Below are 24,910 nucleotides of genomic sequence, written 5' to 3' on the forward strand. Positions count from 1 at the left end.
AAGCCAGATGCCTGCAACAAATGCAGAGCTCAAAGGAAATAACTGTTCCTTACTGTTGGCTCCCCAGCAGCTAGTGCTCCAAGATATACAACATTCAAACATTTAATTCCCTTTTAGCAAGAGTCCCTGACGGATAAGACCAGCGGTTTTCAACCTGTGGGTCCCCAGATATTGTTGGACTACAACTCCCATCATCCCCGAGCTCTGGCCTTGCTAGCTAGGGGTGATGGGAGTTGTAGTTCAACAACATCTGGGGACCCACAGGCTGAGAAAGGCTGGATTAGACCAAAGGATTAGACCAAAGGACTAAGTAGGCCAGCAACCTACGGCCAACCAGACACCTCTGGGCATTGACAAGCAAGGCATGGATGAAATATCTTTGAGTATTCTTCATCACCTCAACTCTTCTATTGACAGGAGGGAATTCCTCTTTCAAAATGGTTCCTGCTACACTGGTGCATTATCTCAAAACAAAGGAAGCAGTCACCCCCAACCCGTTGCAACGACATGTTCCACCTCCCATGACTTTTCAAGCAGGTGACAGCCCAACACAGAAACTAATGCAGGGAAAGGATTCCCCACTCTTTCTTCTTCGGTTCACCAGCGAGTGGCATTCATTACCTTACTGGAAACTTCGTATTCCACATGCTTCAGGAAGAGACCCTTTTTCTCAGGAATCAGCTCCACTTGCACCGTGTCCTTGCTCAACAGCTCTGGGAGGGTGTGGGGAAGCACCAGCGGGTTCCCCTGGGGAGTCTGCATCAGAGACTCTTCCGGCTCCTTCAGATCACTCGAAGGTTTTGCAGAGTCTAGAAGAAAGAGGAGAATCAAAGGAGGAAAACGCTGCGAGAGCAACAGCCCGGGCTTCTGATTTCTTCCTCTGCCCCCGAAGCAGAAGCCAGGAACACCCTTCAGGACGCTCTTTCCGAAGCAGCTGGGCAGGCAGGGAAGACTCAGCAAATCCTTCCCTGCAACACTCTGGGAGATCCCTAATTTCACACCTAAGCAAGAAGCTGGCTGCTCTTCTTGGACGCGTGCCAAAAACTCTTAAGCTGCAAGCCAGCCAAGAGGCCGGTATTTCCTGCCTGGTTTGCTCCCGCTAAGACAAGAATCTGAGCGAGTCCCGGCATTCTTGGATCCTGCTAAGGACAACAGCTTGTGGAAGGAAAGGCAATGCTATTTGAACTCTCTGGGCTGTGAATGAGCATCCTAAAACAGTTCCCCAAAGCAAGGGAAGGCACTTCATTTCATGCAGCTTGGAAAGGCAGGGGGGGCAGTGGGAGAGCCAGACCCTCAGTTAGCCCAAGGTAAGAGGGTTTCCTCTGCCCTGGTTTGACTATGTCACCAGGACTAATGCAGCCCAATTAATAATCTCCACTTCATCCTCTCCTGGCCCCCCTTAGGGAGGCGAGTTTATCCATATCAGGGGTCAGCAAACTTTTTCAGCAGGGGGGGCCAGTCCACTGTCCCTCAGACCTTGTGGGGGGCCAGACTATATTTTGAAGGGGGGGATGAACGAATTCCTATGCCCCACAAATAACCCAGAGATGCATTTTAAATAAAAGCACACATTCTACTCATGTAAAAACACGCTGATTCCCGGACCGTCCACAGGCCGAATTTAGAAGGTGATTGGGCTGGATCCGGCCCCTGGGCCTTAGTTTGCCTACCCATGATCCGTATCATTCATTTATAAGTGGCTGGGGAAACCCAGCCAGATGGGCGGGGTATAATTAATTAATTAATTAATTAATAACGCTTGGGCTAGCTTTCAATCCGAAATTCTCAAGGCAAGACGCAGCAGCTGAAATCACAATGCAAGGTGACAAGAAACAGAAAAACCCAACAATGGCCAATAAAAAGGTTCAATAAAATGAAAGCAGCTTGTCTAAGGAGAGAAGCCTTTACAAGTGATCTAGCACCCAACTCTGGTGCGTCTGAGAAGGCAGGTGTTTCCGTGACTCAGGGGCCACCACGGTGAATGCACTTGCTCTGCTGTGGAGTGTTGCTAGTTTCAACCTCCTTTTTAAAAGGTTGTTTCTTATTGCAGGAGAATCCTTGGAATGCAAGGTCTCCCTTCAGGAACCCTGTGTCAATGGAGCACAGCGGATGCTTTGCCTTTCAGACAGAGCTCAGGCTTATTCCTGATTCTGAAGTCCCTGTTTCCAGCAATGCAGACCAGGAGAGCAACTCGCAAGCTATTGGCTAAATGTGCCTTCCAATGTCAAGCCCAGATACAAAAGATGGGTATATGGGCAAACAGCATCTGTGCAGTGAATTTGAGCCATGATATACGGGGGGGGGGGGGGGCGGACTAAGGGGACCTTGCCAGACAAGGGATCCTACTGTATTTTTTCCCCAAACTTTCTGCAGAGCACCAAACAAGCATAGCAAAGTTTCAGAGGCAGTGAAAAGGAGTGAAGCTATTCGAATCCTGTATGATCATCACTAGTTAGTCTCCTTTTTTAAATATATATATATATATGTGTGTATATATATATATATATATATATATGCAGGTTTTGGTGTCCTCGGGTGTCTTCCCGTGTAAAAGTTGGGGTGTCTAGGCGACGTTTCGACGAGGTCTCACTCGTCATCTTCAAGATATGAAGATGACGAGTGAGACCTCGTCGAAACGTCGCCTAGACACCCCAACTTTTACACGGGAAGACACCCGAGGACACCAAAACCTGCATTCCTGTACCCGTGAAAATCTACGAAAGCAAATATATATATATATATATATATATGCAGGTTTTGGTGTCCTCGGGTGTCTTCCCGTGTAAAAGTTGGGGTGTCTAGGCGACGTTTCGACGAGGTCTCACTCGTCATCTTCAGGCTGGTGCTTTCGGCTTCTTGTTACTGGAACAGAGCAGGATCTCAGTGTTTGAGTTCCTATAAATACTGTAGAGGGGGTGTGGTGTATAGCCTCCAATGTTCTGGGCAGAGAGGAAGTTCCCAGGCTAGTGTGCCTTTTCTTCTTTTGTTCCTTAATTACTTGAGAGATATCTTGAGTGATTTCTTGAGTGATATCCTGAGTACCACTTAGGTGGGTCATTAGGTGTGGATTAGTTGTTAAAGTCTTTGTGTCTTGACCTCTTGAACTTTGTGAAGAGTTTTCCTGAGAAGATGGCTGTACTGTACTTAGTTGTGCTCTGGCTTGGCTTCGTGTATAGGGGCGAGCTGTGGTTTTGTGGCTTGTGTCAGCCAGATCTGTGTAGGGATTGCAGGGGGGTGCAGCATCCGGAGGTGCCACCATGGATTGGCTACTGGATGGTGTCTGTAATTCATCTGTGGAGAGGGTCTGGGTTTGGGTCTGGGAATGCCCCTGTCTGAAACCCTGGACAGATCCAGAGGCACACAGAACGCCAACACCAATCAACCACACCAGACCCAAACCCAGACCCTCTCCACAGATGAATTACAGACACCATCCAGTAGCCAATCCATGGTGGCACCTCCGGATGCTGCACCCCCCTGCAATCCCTACACAGATCTGGCTGACACAAGCCACAAAACCACAGCTCGCCCCTATACACGAAGCCAAGCCAGAGCACAACTAAGTACAGTACAGCCATCTTCTCAGGAAAACTCTTCACAAAGTTCAAGAGGTCAAGACACAAAGACTTTAACAACTAATCCACACCTAATGACCCACCTAAGTGGTACTCAGGATATCACTCAAGAAATCACTCAAGATATCTCTCAAGTAATTAAGGAACAAAAGAAGAAAAGGCACACTAGCCTGGGAACTTCCTCTCTGCCCAGAACATTGGAGGCTATACACCACACCCCCTCTACAGTATTTATAGGAACTCAAACACTGAGATCCTGCTCTGTTCCAGTAACAAGAAGCCGAAAGCACCAGCCTGAAGATGACGAGTGAGACCTCGTCGAAACGTCGCCTAGACACCCCAACTTTTACACGGGAAGACACCCGAGGACACCAAAACCTGCATTCCTGTACCCGTGAAAATCTACGAAAGCATATATATATATATATATATATATATATATATTAACAGAAAGAAAAAAGAAAAAAACATCAGAAAAATACAAAACAGCAAAACAATCACAGACATGAGTAAAAAAAAAAAAGAAAGAAAGAAAAATTAAGAATAAAAACTCCCTCGCAAGACGAAATTAATCCATTCCATGAGGCTCTTCGTATAGCGGTTTTTTCGTCTTGCGAAGCAAGCCCATTGACAGCTTAGCGGATTAGCGCTATTAGCGGTTTAGCGGCTCTTAGCGGATCAGCTGATAAGAGGCTTAGCAGCTTAGGAAAAGGGGGGGGAAAGGGGGAAAACCCCGCAGGAACTCGCAAGACATTTTCGTCTTGCGAAGCAAGCCCATAGGGAAATTCGTTTTGCGAAGCGCCTCCAAAACGGAAAACCCTTTCGTCTAGCGGGTTTTCCGTCTTGCGAGGCGTTTGTCTTGCGGGGCACCACTGTAAGTTTATTTACACTTACAGTCATACTTCGGGTTAAAGTTGCGTTCCGTGGCGACCCGGAAGTAACGGAATGGGTGACTTCAGGTTTCGCCACTCGCATGCGCAGAAGCGGCGGATCACGACCCACGCAGACGCGGGTTGTGTTCTGCTCAGGATGCGAACGGGGCACCCAGAGGTACCACTGCATATACAACATGAGCCTACAATGGAGCGGTTCACAGCATTAACACCCTGAAGGGGTCTTGCTTCTCTCATAGGAACAGCCTCGGATTCAAACAGAAATCAAACATTGCTCTCTGACTCTCTCCCCAGCTTGCTGCTTTGCCTCTAGTTGACACCACAGCCCCAAAACCCTACTCTGAATTCTAGCTTTTGTCCTTCTCACTGTCTGCAAGTCAAGGGAGGGCTCCCCCCATTTGTCATCTGACCCAGTGCTCCCTTTCCTTTGTTATCTTAATGGCCCATCACCCAGGCGGGTGGAAGCTAGCCTGGCTTGATTAGATGTTAACACTTGCTGGATCCACGGACCAGAGATGCACTTGCAAGATGCCTTTCCTTTAGAAAAACCCCAAGCAACAACTCTTCGTGCCTCCCAAACGTTAAAACCTTAATTCTCCTTCAGCTTCAAACATGCCTAAGAAATGCAAGCTTACTTAGATACTTGTGGTTTTGTCTTCTTCCACAACCCTGAGCTTTTCTGCTCCACCCAAATGCTTTTCCTCATCACACCCAATCTGCCTCTCCTGCTCCTGACCCTCAGGCCATCTTCCAAGGCATCCTATGATGATACATAAGCCACTCAGGTATGAGAAGTTCTCATGTGAACAGGTACTGGACGCCTTGATCTATTAACACTCTCACACCTTGAATCAGGGTGGATTTGATTTTAATCAAATCTATTTAAATCACAATTTGAATCACTAGTCAGTAAGACTTGACTTAAATCATTTTTTTACAGAAAGACTCATTCTTGCTGGTAAAATCTTAACATTTACAACCAGATGAAGTTTTCATTTTTGGAATAACAAATTTTCAGTGTAGATCATATCAAAAATTACTGATCTGGTTATACTATTAGAAATACATAGATAATTATGGAATCATTGTGAGGTTTAATAAGTTAACTGTTAATATTCGGACAACTTTTCTGCTGCACTTTATTGGAAGGAGAAAAATAATCATTTCCTTAGTAACAATTTAAACAATTTATTTAACTGAAACAATAACATTATAGGATATGTATCTATGTATGTTAACAGATGTGGTTGGACAATTAAAAAAAAAAAAAAACCTTAAGGGTTTTAGCACACATGAAAAGCTTAAAATAAATCCTTATTTCCTGATGAATAGCCTTTGGACTATAATGTAACTTAAACAGAAAATTATCTTTGGAAAGATTTTTCCTCCAAAAGCATTTTATTTTAAAAATAAAATTGAAATTGAAAAAAATCCTATTTAAATAAAAAAAACCTGATCATTTTTTTAAAAATCACTCATTTTTATCCACCCTGCCTTGAAGCTGAATACGGCACTGTATGCAAAGAAGGAGAGTGTACTTCAATCTATCGATAACATCTATTACAGCACCACAGGAAGCTGCCATATACAGAGGCAAACCACCAGCCCATCTAACTGTCTCCGACTGATTGGCAGCAGCTGTCCAGGGTTTCAGACAGGGGCATTCCCAGACCACCTAGAGATGCCAGGGGGTTGAACTTGGGACCTTCAGCACACAAAGCAAATGCCTTAACCCCTGGGCTATGCCTCGACAAAGCCAAGATTGATGGGCACCCTCGCCACCCTCCCTCGCCAAATACAACTGCTCCGACATATTGTCACAAGAGGAACTGACACATCTTTTCTTCTGAGCAACAGGTGCTTTTGTTCATAGAAATGTTGCGGCCCCTCTACTTTTGCCAACATATTATCAGGTGTTGATAGTGCGCATATCCATTAATTTGTTGAAGCAGATTTGTCACCAATTAAACAAATGTTAATCAAATAATTGGACTGATTTTTTTGGTCTGTGAATTAATCAATGGCACAATTCAAATATGTGTAGTCAGACCCAAGTTCTACCATGTTTGATGGGGCTTGCTCCCACAGAGGTGCACGCAGGATTGCAACCCAAATAACTGCACGAATTTGCTCACAAGAAAAACAAAAGCTGTGAGGAAGAAAAAAAGCCAACCTTTGCTTTTAGATGAAGCACAGCTCTTTTTATAGTAACTATGCCCTAAGAAACAGCATTCCCATTCTCTCTCACTCACAGAAGAGCTCTTAAGATGGGACTTCACACCTGCAATTTCTCTAAGCATTTTTTAAAGTATGTTCTACTGACCTATTAATTGGAAGCAGCTTCTGATTTGAAAGTTATGTTTTTAATCCATTTATCTAACTGATTTAGGTTACAACCCGGTAACCAATGAAGAAAATAGGACGTGCTTTTGAATAATCTTCTTCTTCTTCTTCTTCTTCTTCTTCTTCTTCTTCTTATTATTATTATTATTTCTACCCCGTCCATCTGGCTGGGTTTCCCCAACAGAATATTAAAAACACGATAAAACATCAAACATTAAAAACTTCCCTAAGGGCTGCCTTCAGATATCTTCTAAAAGTCAGGTACAGTAGTTGTTTTTTCCCTTGACATCTGATGGGAGGGCTTTCCACAGGGAGGGGGCCACTACCGAGAAGGCCCTTTGCCTGGTTCCCTGTAACCTCACTTCTCACAGGGAGAGAACTGCCAGAAGGCCCTCGGAGCTGGACCTCAGTGTCCTGGCTGAACGATGGGAGTGGGGACGCTCCTTCACATATACTGTGCCGTTTAGGGCTTTAAAGGTCAGCACCAACACCAAGTACGGGTTTTCATGTCAACTCAACATTGCATCCCTAGCTAAAAGGCAGGGAAATCACCAGCTCAACGGTCAGGCGAAGGAAGCCCACACCAGTGCATTTCTGCTATGAAGTTCTTTTAACACTTGCTGCCATTTACCAAAACACACACACACACACACACAAAAAAAAACCTGACACCATATTTTCACCTTTCAGTATTTTTCTGGCACGGTCATATCACCTAAATACACATCCATCCTTGTTTGTCCAAAGCTAGATAAGAAGTGAATCTAACTGGAAGCCGTTCAAAGAAATAATGTAGTTTTATCTACTACCTGGGCAGCTTTCTTCCACTGCACTGTGAGCCTCATCAGCATTAGATAGCTAATAAACAACAGAATGGTTGTTAAAGATTAGATATGCCTGCAAAAGAAAGAGAGTGAGTGCGCTTTAAATCTGTCCTGCTGGCTCTAGAATACAGAAAATGCTGAGATAATGAAGCATAATACCAGCTGCCAGGCTGATCATATGACTCTAAGCAGTCTTTCCTTTTGAATGCTCATGTCCAGAACTGTTATCTGTACTTGGGAGTCTTCAAAATGCTTTATAATATCAAGGCCAAGTTTACATAGGCCACAACGGGGGGGGGGGGGGGAGAGAGAGAGAAACAGAAATAAATAAACAAGTTGCCTCTTCATTATTACATCAAATATTTACTATATCCGGCAGTACAGTTCCTAGTACAAAGTCATTGAGTATGAAGTTCAGGCTTTGATGCCAAGACTAATCCCTTTGCCAAGTACACAACTCACAAAGCAGCCCCTCAAGGGACTCAATTGACGTGTTGTGGAATAACATCAAGAGAAGTCCACTGCCAGGGAATGAATGGCAAGTCTGGAGGACAATGTCCTCTGAAGCTCTTCAGAAGCACATCTATCATCCGGCTGGCAAAGATCAGTGGCGAACAGACCCAGGATCACCAGCCAAGAAGACCAGGATGGACAGGGCTCTCAGACCATTGGTATGAACTGTTGTTTCCAAAACCAGGCAGAGTTATTTATTTAAGTTGCCAAAACCTCAATGAACTGGATGACATACAACTGCTTCCTTCTGAAAAGCACTATCTCCATGTGAGCACATCGCAGGCTGCATGTACTTTGACTGGCGCAATGGCAGGCCCCTTTCATTTTTGGAGACCTTGGACAACACGGCCGTTATGTTAAAACACAACGCTACTCAGCACCTCCTATGGCCAAAGGAATCGTCGCACAATAGATGTCACACAATAATCACACAATGCAATTAACTGTAACGCAAATATATACACGCACTGGTGAAACTGTGGCTTGCATTTTCCATTTCAAGCAATTATAAATAAATAGGGCTGTGAATGGTTCTTGTGGAGCTATAGATGGAATTCACGATGACTGAAGCCAAGAGAGGAAGCGAGTGAAATCAGGATAATCCTAGTCAGAGCACGTTCTTGTTCCAACACTATGCTTTATACTTATCTTCTAAATATACAAGCACATATATCTTCTGAGAGCTACTCTGGAAGCTTCAAAGGTCAGGCCTATGTCTGACTTTTCTGACAGTTTTATACTTGTTTCTGCACACATGCCTTCCTAGTTATTTATTTGTAAGAGTATTTCCAAACCGCCAGCTCATTCAAACAGTGTCATGGTAGTAGACAATAAAATAAAAATAGGCAAATACAAAACATCACACCCCAAACTGCCCTACATTTCCTGCTGTCTATCTTTGTATTGCACAACTTTGAGAGGAGAAACACCAATGCCATACTGAAGAGGTCAGGTTTCAAGAAATCTTCACAATCCTGAGCCCTCCCTCCAAATCCAAACACCACCTTACGTTGAAGCTTATCCAAAGATTGCAGAAAACTAGGTTAAGAACTGTCATCTGCTGCCTATCAGATAAAATTGGCCTATAGCGCTACTGCTGGTACAGACTTCAAAATCAACACCAACTCCTACTATCCCTGCTGCCGCCAACACCGCTCCTTTGATGCAATAATACAGGCATAGGCATATGCCTGCAATAATACATGGTGCAACATAAATTGATAGATCAATTTGGGAACACTAGGATCCCTTTGTGTGAGCCATCCCAGCGTGAAAAACAAACAAGAAAGTTGAGCAAGCATTTTCTTCCCCAAGACCAAACCTCTTCAGCATCCCATTTATCCAAAATGACTATGATATCAGTGCAATGACATTGTGCATAGACAACTACCTCGTCTACATGGTTTCCTAGTCAACAGCTTATTTTTCCTCCAAGCTGTCACTGTTATACATCCTAGCTCACCAGGCTTTTAGCCTCCACCCCAAACTTCTTCTTAAGGTCCTCAATCCCAAATAGGTTTTAGACCAATGCTGACCCAGACCGTTTTCCTCTCCCCATTCTTCTACCTCTATATCATCATGCAAAGCTTGGGAGGAGTGTACAACTTTTGCTGATTCCAAGGCGGCTAACACAAAAATTTAAAAGAATCCTAAGGAGAACCCATTTATATTTATCCTGCTCTCAAGTGCTTAGCCAGAGTCATAAGGTTGTTTGGCATCTGTCTGTCTCGGGAGACAATGGAGGAGCGAACCTTCAGGGATGAAGTCAAACAGTTGAAGAGTTGCAGCACCTGCGGTGGCTTTAGAGACCAATATGGGAGAGACATGTTTTGTTGCAGCTGGGGCAGAGGAAGGTGTCCAGTTGTGTTGAAGCAGGGGTACTATGGCATTTCTTCTTTCTGCACTCCTCCCTGTGGTCATTTCTCCTCCAGTCACTGCTGTGGATACACAACCTGACCAACTGTCTCCGAGCACAGAGGTCATCTGCAAGGGATTTCCACATGGCATTGTTAATGTGGCCAGCATTCATGTCATGATCTTTGTAACACAGTTGGTCTGCCGACAGGCCTAGTACCAGAAACCAGCTTCCCATAGAGCTGCCACCTTCCATTCTGTGAACATGACCTAGCCAGCATAGACGTTGCTGAGACAGGAGTGTGAACATGCTTGGATTGTGGGCTTGGGAAACAACATCTTTGTTTGAGATTCTGTCCTGCCATGTGATGCCCAAAATCTTCCTGGCACAGTGCAGGTGGAAGCCAAGGAGTCATATACTAGTACAGTAATAAATGGGCCACTCAAAATATGATTAAAACAAACTGACAGAATAATCCACTGCCATACATATTATATGTTCGAAATATTTTACAATGATACAATTAAAATCTATAGCAAGTTACTGAAAAAGTAAGATTCCCCCCATTTATGATTTAGCTCAACAATTTAAAAGAATGAATGAATGTTCATATAAACAACGACCAAATTACACAGAAGCACAATTGTAAAAGCACACCATCATCACAAGCCTGAGTCAACCAAGACCTCTCAAAACTGCCCCACCTTGACCAAATGGTGACAAGATGGAGCCAAGTACACCCACCACCGAGGGAATTCTAATGCAATGGTGTCACAACGAAGAAGGCCCCGTCTTTCAGAGCTACCCACCAAGGCTCAACGAACAGGAGGATCAACAAATTTAGCTGTTGATCATGATGCTGAGATACTTCATCCCTGTCGCACGCACGCCCCAAAACAGTACACTGCAAGGCTGCATCAGTTTTATACACAATATTAAAAGGAAAAACTAATTTCAGTTATAAGGAAAAGCTAGTTTGGGTCATGATGCTTTTGAGAAGCGTCACTCTGTTTTCCAGCTATCTGGCACAGAGCCTGACAGAACTTACGCAAGCATAAAAGCAAGCATAACACATAATTATCTTAGGGTTCGGGGTCCGGACAAAACTGTTTGTCTAAACGACTGCTGCTGCATTTGCCAAACTCTTTCCAAGACGCTAATAAAATAGAAAATAAGCATCAAAATAGCAACCTCAGCAAATCAACAATCCCAAAGAGCATGGGAAGTGGGGGGAATTCCTCAGGAAGCATTGTGACTAGTCCACCAGGAAGAACAGACAAGGTTTCATCCTTACTATCTCAAGCCGTGACCTATGGGGGGTGGGGACTCTGGGTCCAAATAATGCAGCGAGTCGAGATTTCCCCTTAGCAAAACCAGATGTTTCCCTGCCAATTTGGAGCCAAGCATCTGAGCATAATAATGAAGGATCATTCATCAGCCTTTCCTTTCCTTCTTCTTCCCTATCTTATTCTAGAGATAGATTTCCAGCTCGTGACTTTCTTTCTATTGACAGAGGCTATAATCAGGATTACATGGTGGTGAGTTCCAAAGAAATCAGCACAGTTTACTCTCAATTAAGTATTTACCAGATTATTATTTTTTAAATCCTGCTTCCTTTAAAAAAAAAAGCTCTCAAAGCAACATACAACCAGAAGTAAACAATCCCGTAGGATGATGTACAACTGCCCATCAATAACTTCCTCCTATGAAGGGGTTAGGGGGGTTTTGTGTGTTGTGGGGGTGGTTCCCCCCCCCACTCCGGAAACCCCCAACCACATCAGCATTGCTAGAATTCACCAGAAGGCAAAACTACCGCCTACAAGTTTATATGGAGTTTCACTAAGTGACACATACTGTCTCACTTCTGCAATTCTTCGCTTCCCCTCACGCCAGGAAAATCACACACTCCCTCTGCCAAAAACAACCTTCAATATGAAACAGCTGGATTATTCAGAATATTCTGTTTGGCCAAGCCATTTTTAATAGCCAATGTAGAAATCAAGACTAGGAAGACCTTGGTCCAATCTCACGACAGTCATAAATTAACTGGGTGACCTTAAGCAACTCTCCTTCACTTCTATTTTCCAGTTACAAATTTGCATCGTAAGTTTGAACAGAGAGAATTGTTGCCAAGGATTCGGCATACAGATTGTGAAAACAGTTTAAGAAATTATAGTCAGTATGGCATAGTGCATAGAGTGCCAGATTAGGACTTGGAAGACTTGGGTTCAAATCCCTGCTGAAGTGAAGCTCACACAGTCACATGCTAACCTCCTCCCACAGGGTTGCTGTGAGAATAAGAGGAGGATGAAGGGGAAAAAAAGAGAATAAGAGGAGGATGAGCAGAACCATGGATGCGGCTCAGAAATCCTTGGAAGGAGGGTGGAATGACACCATAACTTTACCAACTTCAACGTAATAATGAATGAAAAGGATGCAAATCCTTCCTTTAAGAAATGGTATTACACACTTTAAAAAGGTAAAGGTACCCCTGCCCGTACGGGCCAGTCTTGCCAGACTCTAGGGTTGTGCGCTCATCTCACTCTATAGGCCGGGAGTCAGCGCTGTCCGCAGACACTTCCGGGTCACGTGGCCAGCGTGACAAGCTGCATCTGGCGAGCCAGCACAGCACACGGAACGCCGTTTACCTTCCCGCTGGTAAGCGGTCCCTATGTATCTACTTGCACCCGGGGGTGCTTTCGAACTGCTAGGTTGGCAGGCGCTGGGACCGAACGACGGGAGCGCACCCCGCCGCGGGGAATTCGAACCGCCGGCCATGCGATTGCCAAGTCCTAGGCGCTGAGGTTTTACGCACAGCGCAACCCGCGTCCCCTATTACACACTTACTAAGAAGTAAAACCCGCTGGACTCATTATGACTTCCTTTTGAGTAAGCAAGTATGCTTGGATTGCTCTGTCAGCATAGGATTGTGCCTGCATGATGCAAGATACTGGAAGCTGATTCATAGAGAGTCAGGAGGTAAGAAAAGATATGGATTTCAGCATACATGAGCAGAATATTATCTTTTGGTGCTGCGTGTATGGACATTAAAGGCCATTAAACAGGTAGAGGGATGAATACGTTTTACAAGAAATAAGCATTTCGAAACAATTCAAATCAAGAATTCCTTCTCTCTTCTAATTTCACACAAAAGGCGGACAGAGCAATCAGTAAAACGCGTCTGAAAATCATGTTGAGTCACTTGGGCTTGCATGCTGTTGAGCACACTTTCAGTGCAAGTTGCTCCATCCTCCTGGAACTTTCATATATTTTCCTCAAATGTATTTGCTAATGCTATTCTAGGCTGCATCAACCAAAGTATAGTGTCCAGATCAAGGGAAGTAATAGTACCACTATATTCTGCCTTGGTCAGATGACACCTGGAATACTGTATCCAATTCTGGGTACCACAACTTAAGAGGGATGTGGACAAGGTGTGCAGAGGAGAGCAACCAGGATGATCAAGGGTCTGGAAACCAAGCCTTATGAGGAACGGTTGAGGGAGCAGGGTATGTTTAGCCTGGAAAAGAGGTGACTGAGAAGAGATACGATAGCCATCTTCAAATATCTCAAGGGCTGCCACATGTAAGATGGAACAAGCTTGTTTTCTCCTACTCTGGAGGGCATGACTTGAACCCATGGCTTCAAGTTACAAGAAAGGAGATTCCGACTAAACATCAGCAGAAAGTTTCTGACAGTAAGAGCTGTTTGACAATGGAACAGACTGTCTCAGGAAGTTGTGGACTCTCCTTCCTTGGAGATTTGTAATCAGAGGTTGGATGATCATCTGTCATGGATGCTTTAGCTGAGATTCCTGCATTGATGGCCCAACTCTACAATTCTGTTATTTCCAGCCTCTGACCAAACAATTTTGGGGAACAAACATAGGATGCTGTCAGACCACATTGGTCCATCTAATTGAATATTGTCTATATTCAGGACCATTCTTCTAGAAAAAGAGGTGCCTGAACTCACCACGAATGCCTCCCTTGTTCTCTTATAATGGCAATGGTGTCCACTTAGTTCCGGCAAGTTCCATCGGGGGGGGGGGGGAGCCCCATCTATATTGACTGGCAGAGGCTTTCCGGCATTTCAAACAGCGAAATTTCTCAACCCTATCTGGAGATGCCAGGAACTGAACATGGGACTTTCTGCAATGCAAAACAAATGCTCTGCTAACAAGCTACACACCTTCTTCCTCCATCAATGACATCCATTTTCCTCAGCATATAAAGATCTCAGTTATCTGACCTACGTAGCTGCAAAAGCATATTGCTAAGTAGGCTCCTAAGGCACATTTCATCACTTTGGTGCTATCAGAATAATATGTGCAGCAGAAGATACGGCAATTAGCTTAACATACCTAGGCATTATTCACACAAGTGAACATTAAGCATTGTCAGGCGGCCTATAAAAACTGTACTGTTAAATGTTTATCTCAAAACCTGCTTGGGTTTTACCAGGCCTTTTCCATGAATGAAGCAGATTACAAAGACTTCCACATTTGCTAGAAATACTATTTCAAAAGAAGCAGCGTCAGATTCTACTTCCACATTAAGCAGAATAACTTTTTCAGAGGAAACAAAAGATCTGAAGAAGTGTGCATGCACACGAAAGCTCATACCTAGAACTAACTTAGTTGGTCTTTAAGGTGCTACTGGAAGGAATTTTTTTATTTTGTTTTGACTATGGCAGACCAACACGGCTACCTATCTGTAACTTTATTGCTAAAAGACCAATTCCCACAGTACTGTAGCTATAGAAATACTACTAATTCAAAGAGAATAATAAAAAATAACATGACCTAAGCTATTTCAAAACAACTATTTCCCATGCCATAGTATAGAAATACTACGAAGTATCTTGTGGTACCTGCAGAAGAATGTACAGTATTACCGAACGAAGGCTAATTTGCTAGCCTTAAGGTTAACATGCAACTTCTTTTGCTGCAACAAACTAATGTACACTTGCATAGCGGTAAACCCCATTGAACTCAGTGAGTCTGAGTAACCCTAAAAAGAAAGGATTGCTCTAAGAAGTTAAAGAAATAATATCGCAGAGAGGATAGCCACGTAGAAATAAAGTGACATATATAAATACTTCTATGTAGATTAATAACCACAACTGTTTCAAATAAACTATTCATGAACGACTATTTCCCACAGTAGCTTTAGGAATACTAAAATGTGAAGCTGCCGCATGACAATACATAAAGGGGCTGAACCAAGACCCAAAAAAAATTAGTATGGGTGTTCCTTGTCTTCCCAAGGCCATCAAGAACCGTTTATGAATTGCCACTGTTCAGTAGCGTAGCGTGGGGGGTGCAGGGGGGGCCGGCTGCACCAGTTGCAACATCTGGGGGTTAGGGTTAGGGGGCGCAAATCCATGGGTTAGGGGGCGCAAATCCATGGGTTAGGGGGCGCAAATCCACGGGTTAGGGGGCGCAAATCCATGGGTTAGGGGGCACAAATCCATGGGTTAGGGGGCGCAAATCCACGGGTTAGGGGGTGCAAATCCATGGGTTAGGGGGCACAAATCCACGGGTTAGGGGGCACAAATCCACGGGTTAGGGGGCGCAAATCCATGGGTTAGGGGGCGCAAATCCACGGGTTAGGGGGCTCAAATCCATGGGTTAGGGGGCGCAAATCCACGGGTTAGGGGGCGCAAATCCACGGGTTAGGAGGCGCAAATCCACGGGTTAGGGGGCGCAAATTACTTGCCTTGCCCTGGATGCTGACAACCCACGCTACGCCACTGCCACTGCTCCTTACATAATTCTCACAAGCAATGCTTTTCTGCCCCCAATAGCATGTATAAATTCTAATGATGATGATGATGATGATGATGATGATGATGATGTATGCCGTCTTCCCCTTCCTGTAGTTTCCAGCAGCTGGTCATTTCAGAAGCATCGCTGCCTCCAACTGTTCAGGCGGAGCAAAGCCATCCCGCCAGTCGCCCCCCACCGCCCTCTCCTCCTCTTCCTCCGAGGAATTCGTCGACCCCCCCTTTGAAAGGCGCCCAAGTTGGGCGGCCGCCGCTGTCCCTGCGGGAGCGAGTTCCGCAGATTAACAAGGCTTCCTCCGCCCTCTTCCCCCGACTCCGCCACCTGCAAGGCTATAGATCGCTCGATCTCTATAATGCAAGGGCTACCGCTGGACTTTCGAGGAGAGAGCGGCGAAAGCGCGGCGTGGAGATGCCGCCTTCCCGCAAACCACCCTCAAGGAGAGGAGGGCGCCCTCACGAGCTCCTCCCGGTGCCTCAGCCCCTTCCCCGGCAAGAGGGGCAGCCGCCGCCGCCGCCATAATACCTCAGCGGTGCCGGAAAACAGGAAAGAGCTCACGGCCCGCGCTTGCCCCTCGCGCGGCCCTGGACTCCCCTCAGCGCAACCCGCACCTGAGGCCCCTCCGGCTGCCCCCGTTCCCGCGGCGGGCGGCTCCTCGTCCATGGCTCGCCTCCTCCTCTCCCCCTCGGCAGTCATGTGAGGAGGCGGCGGCGGCCTCGGGACCCTTCCTGGCGCCCTCCCCTTCCTCCCGCCCGCCCGCCTTCGCTCCCCCTCGGCCGGGGAGGCGGCGCCGGGGCGGGCGAGAGGCTCGCTGGCTGCTGCTGCTGCTGCTGCTGCTGCCCGGGACGACGAGGCGAAGAGGAGCGCGCAGGGGAGAAGGGGCTGGTTGCTGCTGGAGCCGAGCCCCGCCGCGCCTTTTCCCGAGCCTGCGTCCAGACGTGCAGCGGGTCAGACGCGCGTCCGGGGGGTTCTGAAAACGGGAGCTGGGGGCTCGGTCCACTGCGGCGCGCAGGACTCCCCGCGGACGGAGAAAGAAGCAGCAGCCGTTGCTCCCCAGCTTCCTGGCCGGCGCACGTGTCGCACGTCCGAGAACAGCAGAGCATACTTTATTTCTTGGATTGATTTATTCGGGGCTCAAAACAAAATAAAAAAATTCCTTCCAGTAGCACCTTAAAGACCAACTAAGTTAGTTCTAGGTATGAGCTTTCGTGTGCATGCACACTTCTTCAGATACATATATATGTATGTATATATGTATCTGAAGAATGTATATGTATGTATATATGTATCTGAAGAAGTGTGCATGCACACGAAAGCTCATACCAAGAACTAACTTAGTTGGTCTTTAAGGTGCTACTGGAAGGAATTTTTTTATTTTGTTTTGACTATGGCAGACCAACACGGCTACCTATCTGTTATTCGGGGCTGTTCTAGAAAAAGAGGTGCCGGAACTCAGCATGAACGCCTCCCTTGTTCTCTGAGAATGGCAATGGTGCCCACCTGAGAGGTGCCGGGAAGGAGTTCTGGCCGGGGGGGGGGGGGGATGCCTTAGGTTTATTAATTATATTTTTATGCCGCTTTTCATCCCAAAGCAGCTTACAAGGTTGCAGGGTTTTTTGCTGGGGCAATCAGAATAAGATCCACTATTTGACTATTGATTCAGAACCCTAAAATGTATTTTATATAATTGATTTTTTTATTGCTATTCTTTTTATATCGTATTTTTGTTTTATTGCTATGACAGATGGCTGACACAAAGATTCATTCACTCTCTCAGCTTACAAACAATAAACAACAACAGCATGATAGCACATCACAAATTGGGAGGGGACCCCCTGGTCATCTAGCCCAACCCCCTGCAATGCAGGAATCTTTTCCCCAACATTGTGGAACATAGGACCCTGAGGTTAAGAGTCTCTACCTACTGAGCTGTTCATCCAGCAGTGTAATACGGTATAAATTATGTAGACTGTTAAAAAATCGTCAGCGAAGCAATTGCAAAGCAATCTCTAAAACACCGTTAACAAAGCACCAACTGAAAAATAAGCCAGACGTCACAATTAAAGCAAAAGTCATGTTATGTGATTAACAAATCAGTGCAGCGTTCATAATCTATAAAATATTAGCAACATTAAGAAAACAGCTGCCAAAAAAATGAATTAAGTATTGTTTAATTCATGCACACTCCCCACATCCCCATGACTCATAATTGCTCTGTTTAGCTCATTAAAATGCACATACGCATAATGCCCGTGGCAGCAGCTCTCTTCTGAAGGTTCCTCTGGCTGCAGGTGGGGCAGCGCAGGTGGGAAAAGCCATTACCTGCTGGGCAACACCGGGTCTCTCACCCCTCACCCTTGTAGTGCACAGCTTGGTGCTGAAAATGTGAAGCAATAGTTTCTCCTCAGGTGCAGCCATGGCCTGCTGAAGGGCACATCTCTCCCAACGAGAAGAACAGGGATGAGGGGAAACAACCAACGTTCAAAGTCTTGCAGATTTGTTTGCCTCAAAGCCTGATCTTTTCACTCTGCACATGTGTCATGGCACGTTACAAGCCCACCTTGTGATGGGGCTTAAAAACTGCAGCAGCACCAAGTCAAAATGTTACCACCTGCTAGTGCCTAAATACACATCATCATCATCATCATCATTATTATTGAATTTATAAAAGTACAAAATACAGAGCTGAAGAATAAAAAAAAATAATGAAAGAAAAAATAGATACTTTACATCAATCCTTAATTCTATTCCATCAAGTTCCCGTCTGTCCTTCCATGGCTCCCTAAAGTTTCTCATTCCTGCTGCATATTCTATTTTTTCTAACTGTTTAAATGTTCAAATTCTTCTCATTATAAACTATAACTGCTGAGCTTACTCCATATCGGCTTCCATTCCTCTTAAAAACTTTTCTCTTCTTCCTCTCTAATTTTGCTGGTTAAATTTGCTAATTCTGCATATTCCATCAATTTCATCTGCCACTCCTCCTTTGTAGGTACAGTGGTACCTCGGGTTAAGGACTTAATTCGTTCTGGAGGTCCGTTCTTAACCTGAAACTGTTCTTAACCTGAGGTACCACTTTAGCTAATGGGGCCTCCCGCTGCTGCCACGCGATTTCTGTTCTCATCCTGAAGCAAAGTTCTTAACCTAAAGTACTATTTCTGGGTTAGCAGAGTCTGTAACCTGAAGCATCTCTAACCTGAAGCGTCTGTAACCCGAGGTACCACTGTACTATCTCCTCTCTCCATCTGTGTGCATATAGGATTCTTGCTGCTGTAGTGGTATACACAAATAAATTTATTTGTTTACTTGGTACCTCGGACCTCATTATTCCTAACAGAAAGGCCTCTAGCCTCTTTGGAAAGCTCTTCTGAAATATTTTTTTTAATTTATTATATATCATTTACCATTATTCTTTAACTACTCTGAAGGTCCACCACATACGGTAAAAAGTTCCATCTGTAGCTTTGCTCTTACAACATTTACCCGATTGTGACTTACACATTTTCGCTAATTTAATTGACATCAAGTACCATCTGTAAATCATTTACCAATAATTTTCCTTAAGAGCATATCAGACTGTGAATTTTAATCCTGTTTCCCACAGCTTTTCCCACAAATCTAACTATTGTGGCCCACATCTCTAGCCCAGTTGATCATTGCTGTTTTCACCATGCTATCCTTTGTCTCCTATTCTAATAACTTGTACATTTTAGAAATTAACTTCTCATTACTGTATTATCTATCAAATCTTCCTCAAATCCTGAGGTCTGTTCTATAAAACCACATTATCAACTTTAATTATTTCATTCAATTGATGGTATGATTGCAACCAGTCTGTCACCTGGTTACCAACTTCTTCCATCTTCTTCAGGCTTGTGTCTGTGAAGTCCAGTAGTTCTCTATACTGTATGTTGCCCATCCTTTTTCCATATTCAATTTTTTCAGTTCTCCCTTGGAAGTAAGTTCTGCTAAACTCCCAGCAGCCCCAAGAAGTTGGTCTATCTATAAGATGGCACAGGTAATTTTCTGACTCTGGATTCACAGGCCTTATCTGAGAGTGGGAATACGATAACAGTTCTTGGGGTCTTGCTTGATATTAACAGTGTATATCAGTCCATGTACTTAAAATGGTCTTACAGGGACACCTCATTTAGTTGTCAGTGTTTTAAGTACTTCAGCTACTTAAAAATATGGTAAGACAGCCTTATGGGGTTGAGTGGGGCCCTGGATCTCTGCCCCAAAGTCCTGCCTTGACAACGCAGTTGACTGCAGCCTGTGATCTGCATTGCCATAAACTGCTGCACTGCAGAAAACAATACCCAAGAGAGCTCATTAAGTGTTCATTATCTCCGCCTTTGTTTTGTAACTCTGAAATGTTTAATACAAATACTGTTTTTTAAATAATAACAACCCCACTCAAATTCTCATAGACTGGAGACTTCAGGGCTCACAGAGCAGGACTTCCAGATAACTTTTCACGTTGGGATTTAAGTATTGGAACCAAGACGAACCCAAAAGAAACTATCCAGACTGAAGCTTCCCTAAAGAATGCACAGAGCACTTTTTTAACTCCAGGGTAACCATGAGCACTTTACAGTTGCATGCTATTATTAATCATTATTGTTATTGTTATATTCCACAATTATGTGCTTTTAACAGCTTCAAGGTGAGCACAACAGGATTCTGATAAAACTTTCCAGGTATGAAGAAGGAGCGACGGGAGAAATTTCACTGACATATTAACCTTATTGTGATATGTAATGAGTGGCATTGGATGGAGGTGACAGTTCTACATCCTGCCAGCGACCACGGTCAGCCCAATACATGTTGGCACCTGAGGCGAACCAAAAAATGCTGCCTCCCCCACAAAGGAAGAAGGGATACGTGAAGAAAAGTGGAAGTGCCCTGCCTCTCTCCACCTGGCTTGGGGCAGGGCCTGGCAGGCTCCATAAAGGACTGATGCTGTTGCTGCTGCTGTTTGACCGAGTGGGCTCCCTTTTTAAATTGTTTTACGATTTATCTATGTCATTTTAAATTGTTATTGATATTAATGTTGTATTTTTAGTTTTAGATTTTATGATTTATGTGGAAATGGCTTTCCATTTGGTTGTGTACTTTTTATGTTTATTATTATTATTATTAAAGATTTTCTTGATTTACAAAAGTGTGTGCAATGTCTCTCTCGACCCCCCCCCCCATGTAACATTTTTATAAATCAGTTTCATTTGTTGAAACATTAGGAAGAAAAAGGGGAAAGAGGTGGAGGGGGGAAGATGGGTGGGGGTGGGGTCGGGTGGCAATGTTTCTATTTTACTTACTATTATGTAGGGTTTTGTGTCAGCGTTGCTTGTACAGCTTCTTTGTGTTCCTTTGGTGGTGAGAGAGGTTGGGGTTGGCCTAGGGTGTGGTTATTCGTTTGTGGTTGGCTGTGGTGGTCTTTGTTTTCGTGTGTGAGTGGGGTGGGTGGGTGTTTTGGATCAGGCTAGCCATATTGATTTGTATGCTGTTGGCGGATTATTGTCATTGTCTTGTTGGGCTGTGTATGTGATAAAGGGGAGCCATACTGGGGTGAAGGCATCTTCTTCTATTTGTCCCCGTGTCAGTTTCAGTTTATTGGTTAATTTTTCTAGTATGGCTGTTTCCCATACTATTTGGTACAAGGTTGTGTACTTTTTGATGTTGTCAGGGCTGCCTCTAGGTCCCAGCTCACAGAGGACCAACGCCCAGTGGATGTTATATACAAAAGTCTTTATTGAAGTTTAGTTTCCATTTCTAAGCTCTGGGCGTGCAGACCCACGTCTTGACGCTAGACCGGCTAAGTTCCCTCTGACTCGCTGCTGAACCCACACCAGTTTAAGATTCTAGCCTTGCTCCACCTCCTACGCTGTTCTTTCCTCCTCTGGGTCCTTCTGCCCTCTGAGCTTACCTCCTTCCTGGATTCCTCTGACGCTGACCCCCCTGAGTCTCGCCCTTCCTTTCGGCGGGCTTTAGGACCTGGCTCCCTGTCAGGACTCCCTGCTGTGCCGCTCTCCTGTACATTTGAACTTGGCGCGCGCACCCAGCCGGTAACTTTCCTTCTGACCGTTTCCCCGCTCCCTGATGTGGGCATTGCCAAGCCTGACTCCTCTCCTCCCGCTGGAGATGAGAACACTGGTCCCGACTCCTGGGACTCCCCCTCCCCACTGCGCTCTGGTGGAGAAGCTGGTCCTGATTTCCAACTGCTGCTCAGGGACTCCCCACTGGCCCCTCCCTCCTGGGGCTTCCCCCCTGGAACCCCCCTTGCTCTGGCCATCGGTGCTCCCTTCTGTGAGTCCTCCGATTCGCTAGAGAGGCTTGTGGATTGACTCTGCCCACTGTCACTGCCTGCTCCCCCTTCGTACTCCTCCTCCTCACTGTCCATTTGCTCACTCTGCTTTGCCTCTGCTCCTGAACCCCTGACAGATGTGTTTTATTTATTGCTTATGACTTTTGTTATGTTGGAACTTATGTAAATCTTGTCATGTTGTAAGCCGACTTGAGCATTGTTCTAACTATGGAAAGGCGGCATACAGATAAAATGGTGGTGGTGATGATGATGAAGATCAGCATCAAGAACAAGGCGGGTAATGCATGTCTACATCATCACAGAAGTGGGAATCAAAGGCTGTTGCAGGATAGGAAAAGGCCCCGCTCTGAATTGCACCGGATGGATGCAGGCCCCAGGAGGTAACCCCCACCATTTCCTCTCTAGGGGGGAGAGGAGACCAGCAGGATCTCCTATTCACGAAGAGGCAGAATTGGAGGTGGCTGCCAGCAGTTCTTGGTCTCCGAGACCACTGCAGCCATGCTGTCACTGCAACAGCAGCATTGGGCAACACATTCCTTGGAGGCCACATTGGCCACTCTGTAGATCCTGCCACCCAAGGCGGTTGCCTCACCTTGCTTCATGGATGAGCCGGCCCTGTCTTGTTAGCAACATCCAGGGATTACATGTTAGTGGACAAGCAATGGATGTGGCCCTTGCCTTTGTGCAGTAAGCTACATGGCAGATACACATAAGTCAGAGGTTCCTATGCACAAACAAATACACACCTCTCCATCCCCCATCCAGGCAAGTGAAAGGGATATTATTACAGTTTACAGGTAAATTATTTTAAAATATCTTTGTGAAAATTTATCTCAGCATAGAAAAAGGTAAAAGGAAGTATCACCTCTGCAAAACATCAGTGCAGCTTGCAGACTTGTAGCACAAAGCAGATCAATATAAAAGTATAAAGGTAAAGGGACCCCTGACCATTAGGTCCAGTCGCAGACGACTCTGGGGTTGCGGTGCGCATCTTGCTTTATTGGCCGAGGGAGCCAGCGTACAGCTTCCGGGTCATATGGCCAGCATGACTAAGCCGCTTCTGGCGAACCAGAACAGCGCGCGGAAACACCGTTTACCTTCCCACCGGAGCAGTCCCTATTTATCTACTTGCACTTTGACGTGCTTTCAAACTGCTAGATTGACAGGAGCAGGGACCGAGCACCGGGAGCTCACCCCGTCGCGGGGATTCGAACCGCCGACCTTCTGATCAGCAAGCCCTAGGCTCTGTGGTTTAACCCACAGCGCCACTCATGTCCCATATAAAAGTATAGCACACCATAAACAATGGACAGGGGACAGGAAGAATATTCCCTCTTATGCTCTGAATCTGTACCAAGTCACTTACTGTATGTATCAGAGGCAAGTTCCCTGTACCCAAGTTGGTACACTGGTCTCTCATGGGCAATGCCCCTGTGTTTTTAATAACTTGCGGAAGTGAATGGCATTTCCATGCGCTGCTCTGGTTTCGCCATAAGTGGCTTAGTCATGCTGGCCACATGACCTGGAAGCTGTACGCCAGGTCCCTTGGCCAATTAAAGCAAGATGAGCGCCACAACCCCAGAGTCGTCCACGACTGGACCTAACGGTCAGGGGTCCCTTTACCCTTTAACAGGAAAACAGAAACGGGGTAGGGGGGGAAATAAGGTATACTTACTTACCTATCACACAGGATTGTTGTGAGGATAGAATGGAAGGAGAGACGTGTATGGGAACTGTAGCGCGGTGAGGGGAATTGGGGTATCCTAACCACTCTCAGCGCCCTGAACAAACTACATTTCCTAAAAAATTGGGGGGTAAGCCATGCCTGTTGAAGTGGTATTAGGTAAAGGTAAAGGGACCCCTGACCATTAGGTCCAGTCGTGACCGACTTTGGGGTTGCGGCGCTCATCTCGCTTTACAAGCCGAGGGAGCCAGCGTTTGTCCGCAGACAGCTTCCGGGTCATGTGGCCAGCATGACTAAGCCACTTCTGGCAAACCAGAGCAGTGCATGGAAACGCCATTTACTTTCCCGCCGGAGCGGTACCTATTTATCTACTTGCACTTTGACGTGCTTTGCTACCATTGCTTTAAATGCTTTTTGCTACCATTGCTTTAAATGCATGGTTAAGAATGCAGCCTGCACCAAAGAAATGCCACAGAATTCACTTGCAAATAAAACACAAATCTGAAGAGGGCTCAATTCATCGCACATGAGGATCCATTTCCCTTTGGCATTTATTGCAGGTCCTCTTCAGGAGCATTCAGGGTCGGATTTAGGTTTGATGAGGCCCTAAGCTACTGACGGTAATGGGGCCCTTTATATTTCCAGCTGCCCTTTGTCAGCAACAAATGGTCGCTGTTTTTTGTGTTGAATATATGCTATATGGTAATTTATGGACCTAATAGGCATCTAAAGCCATTTGCACTTAACAAAATATGTATTTTATCAAAGTAATTGTTGAACTGAAATACAATTTTAAAGGAAAATTAATAGTGAAATATTTTGGAAATGTGCCATAAGTTTTTCTCCCCTTTATTTTTTTTGGGGGGGGGTGGCCCAAAGAGAGTGGGCCCTAGCTATAGCTTGTTTAGCTTATACGTAAATCCGGCACTGGAGAGATCGTGCTGAGTTAAGGGGCGGCGGAGAAGCTGATTGTGGCAGGTCTCGTTAAGCCGCAGCGCTCATTAATAGCGAAGGAAATCAAACAAAAAAAAAAAACCCGAACACGATTTATAGTTAATTTATGTATATCTTTTTATTGTGATAAGGGATGTTGTCGTAAATTGGTTTGGGTTG

At 45.3% G+C, this 24,910-nt stretch overlaps 1 protein-coding gene across 1 annotated transcript in view; it reads right to left on the bottom strand.

Annotated features, from left to right (window-relative positions):
• SNX8 (sorting nexin 8) overlaps positions 1–16,525 on the bottom strand; it is a 35,976-nt gene extending 19,451 nt beyond the window's left edge. The window contains exons 1-2 of the mRNA XM_081839894.1: positions 16,400–16,525; positions 622–809 (exon numbers count right to left, since the gene is read on the bottom strand). Of these exons, the coding sequence (XP_081696020.1) occupies positions 622–809; positions 16,400–16,484 (273 nt within the window). The 5' untranslated portion in view covers positions 16,485–16,525. The remainder of the gene's footprint in view (positions 1–621; positions 810–16,399) is intronic.
• Positions 16,526–24,910: the final 8,385 nt, after the last annotated feature.

This window comes from Podarcis erhardii (genome assembly GCF_964252035.2).
Source record: "Podarcis erhardii genome assembly, chromosome: 14".
Taxonomy (NCBI): domain Eukaryota; kingdom Metazoa; phylum Chordata; class Lepidosauria; order Squamata; family Lacertidae; genus Podarcis; species Podarcis erhardii.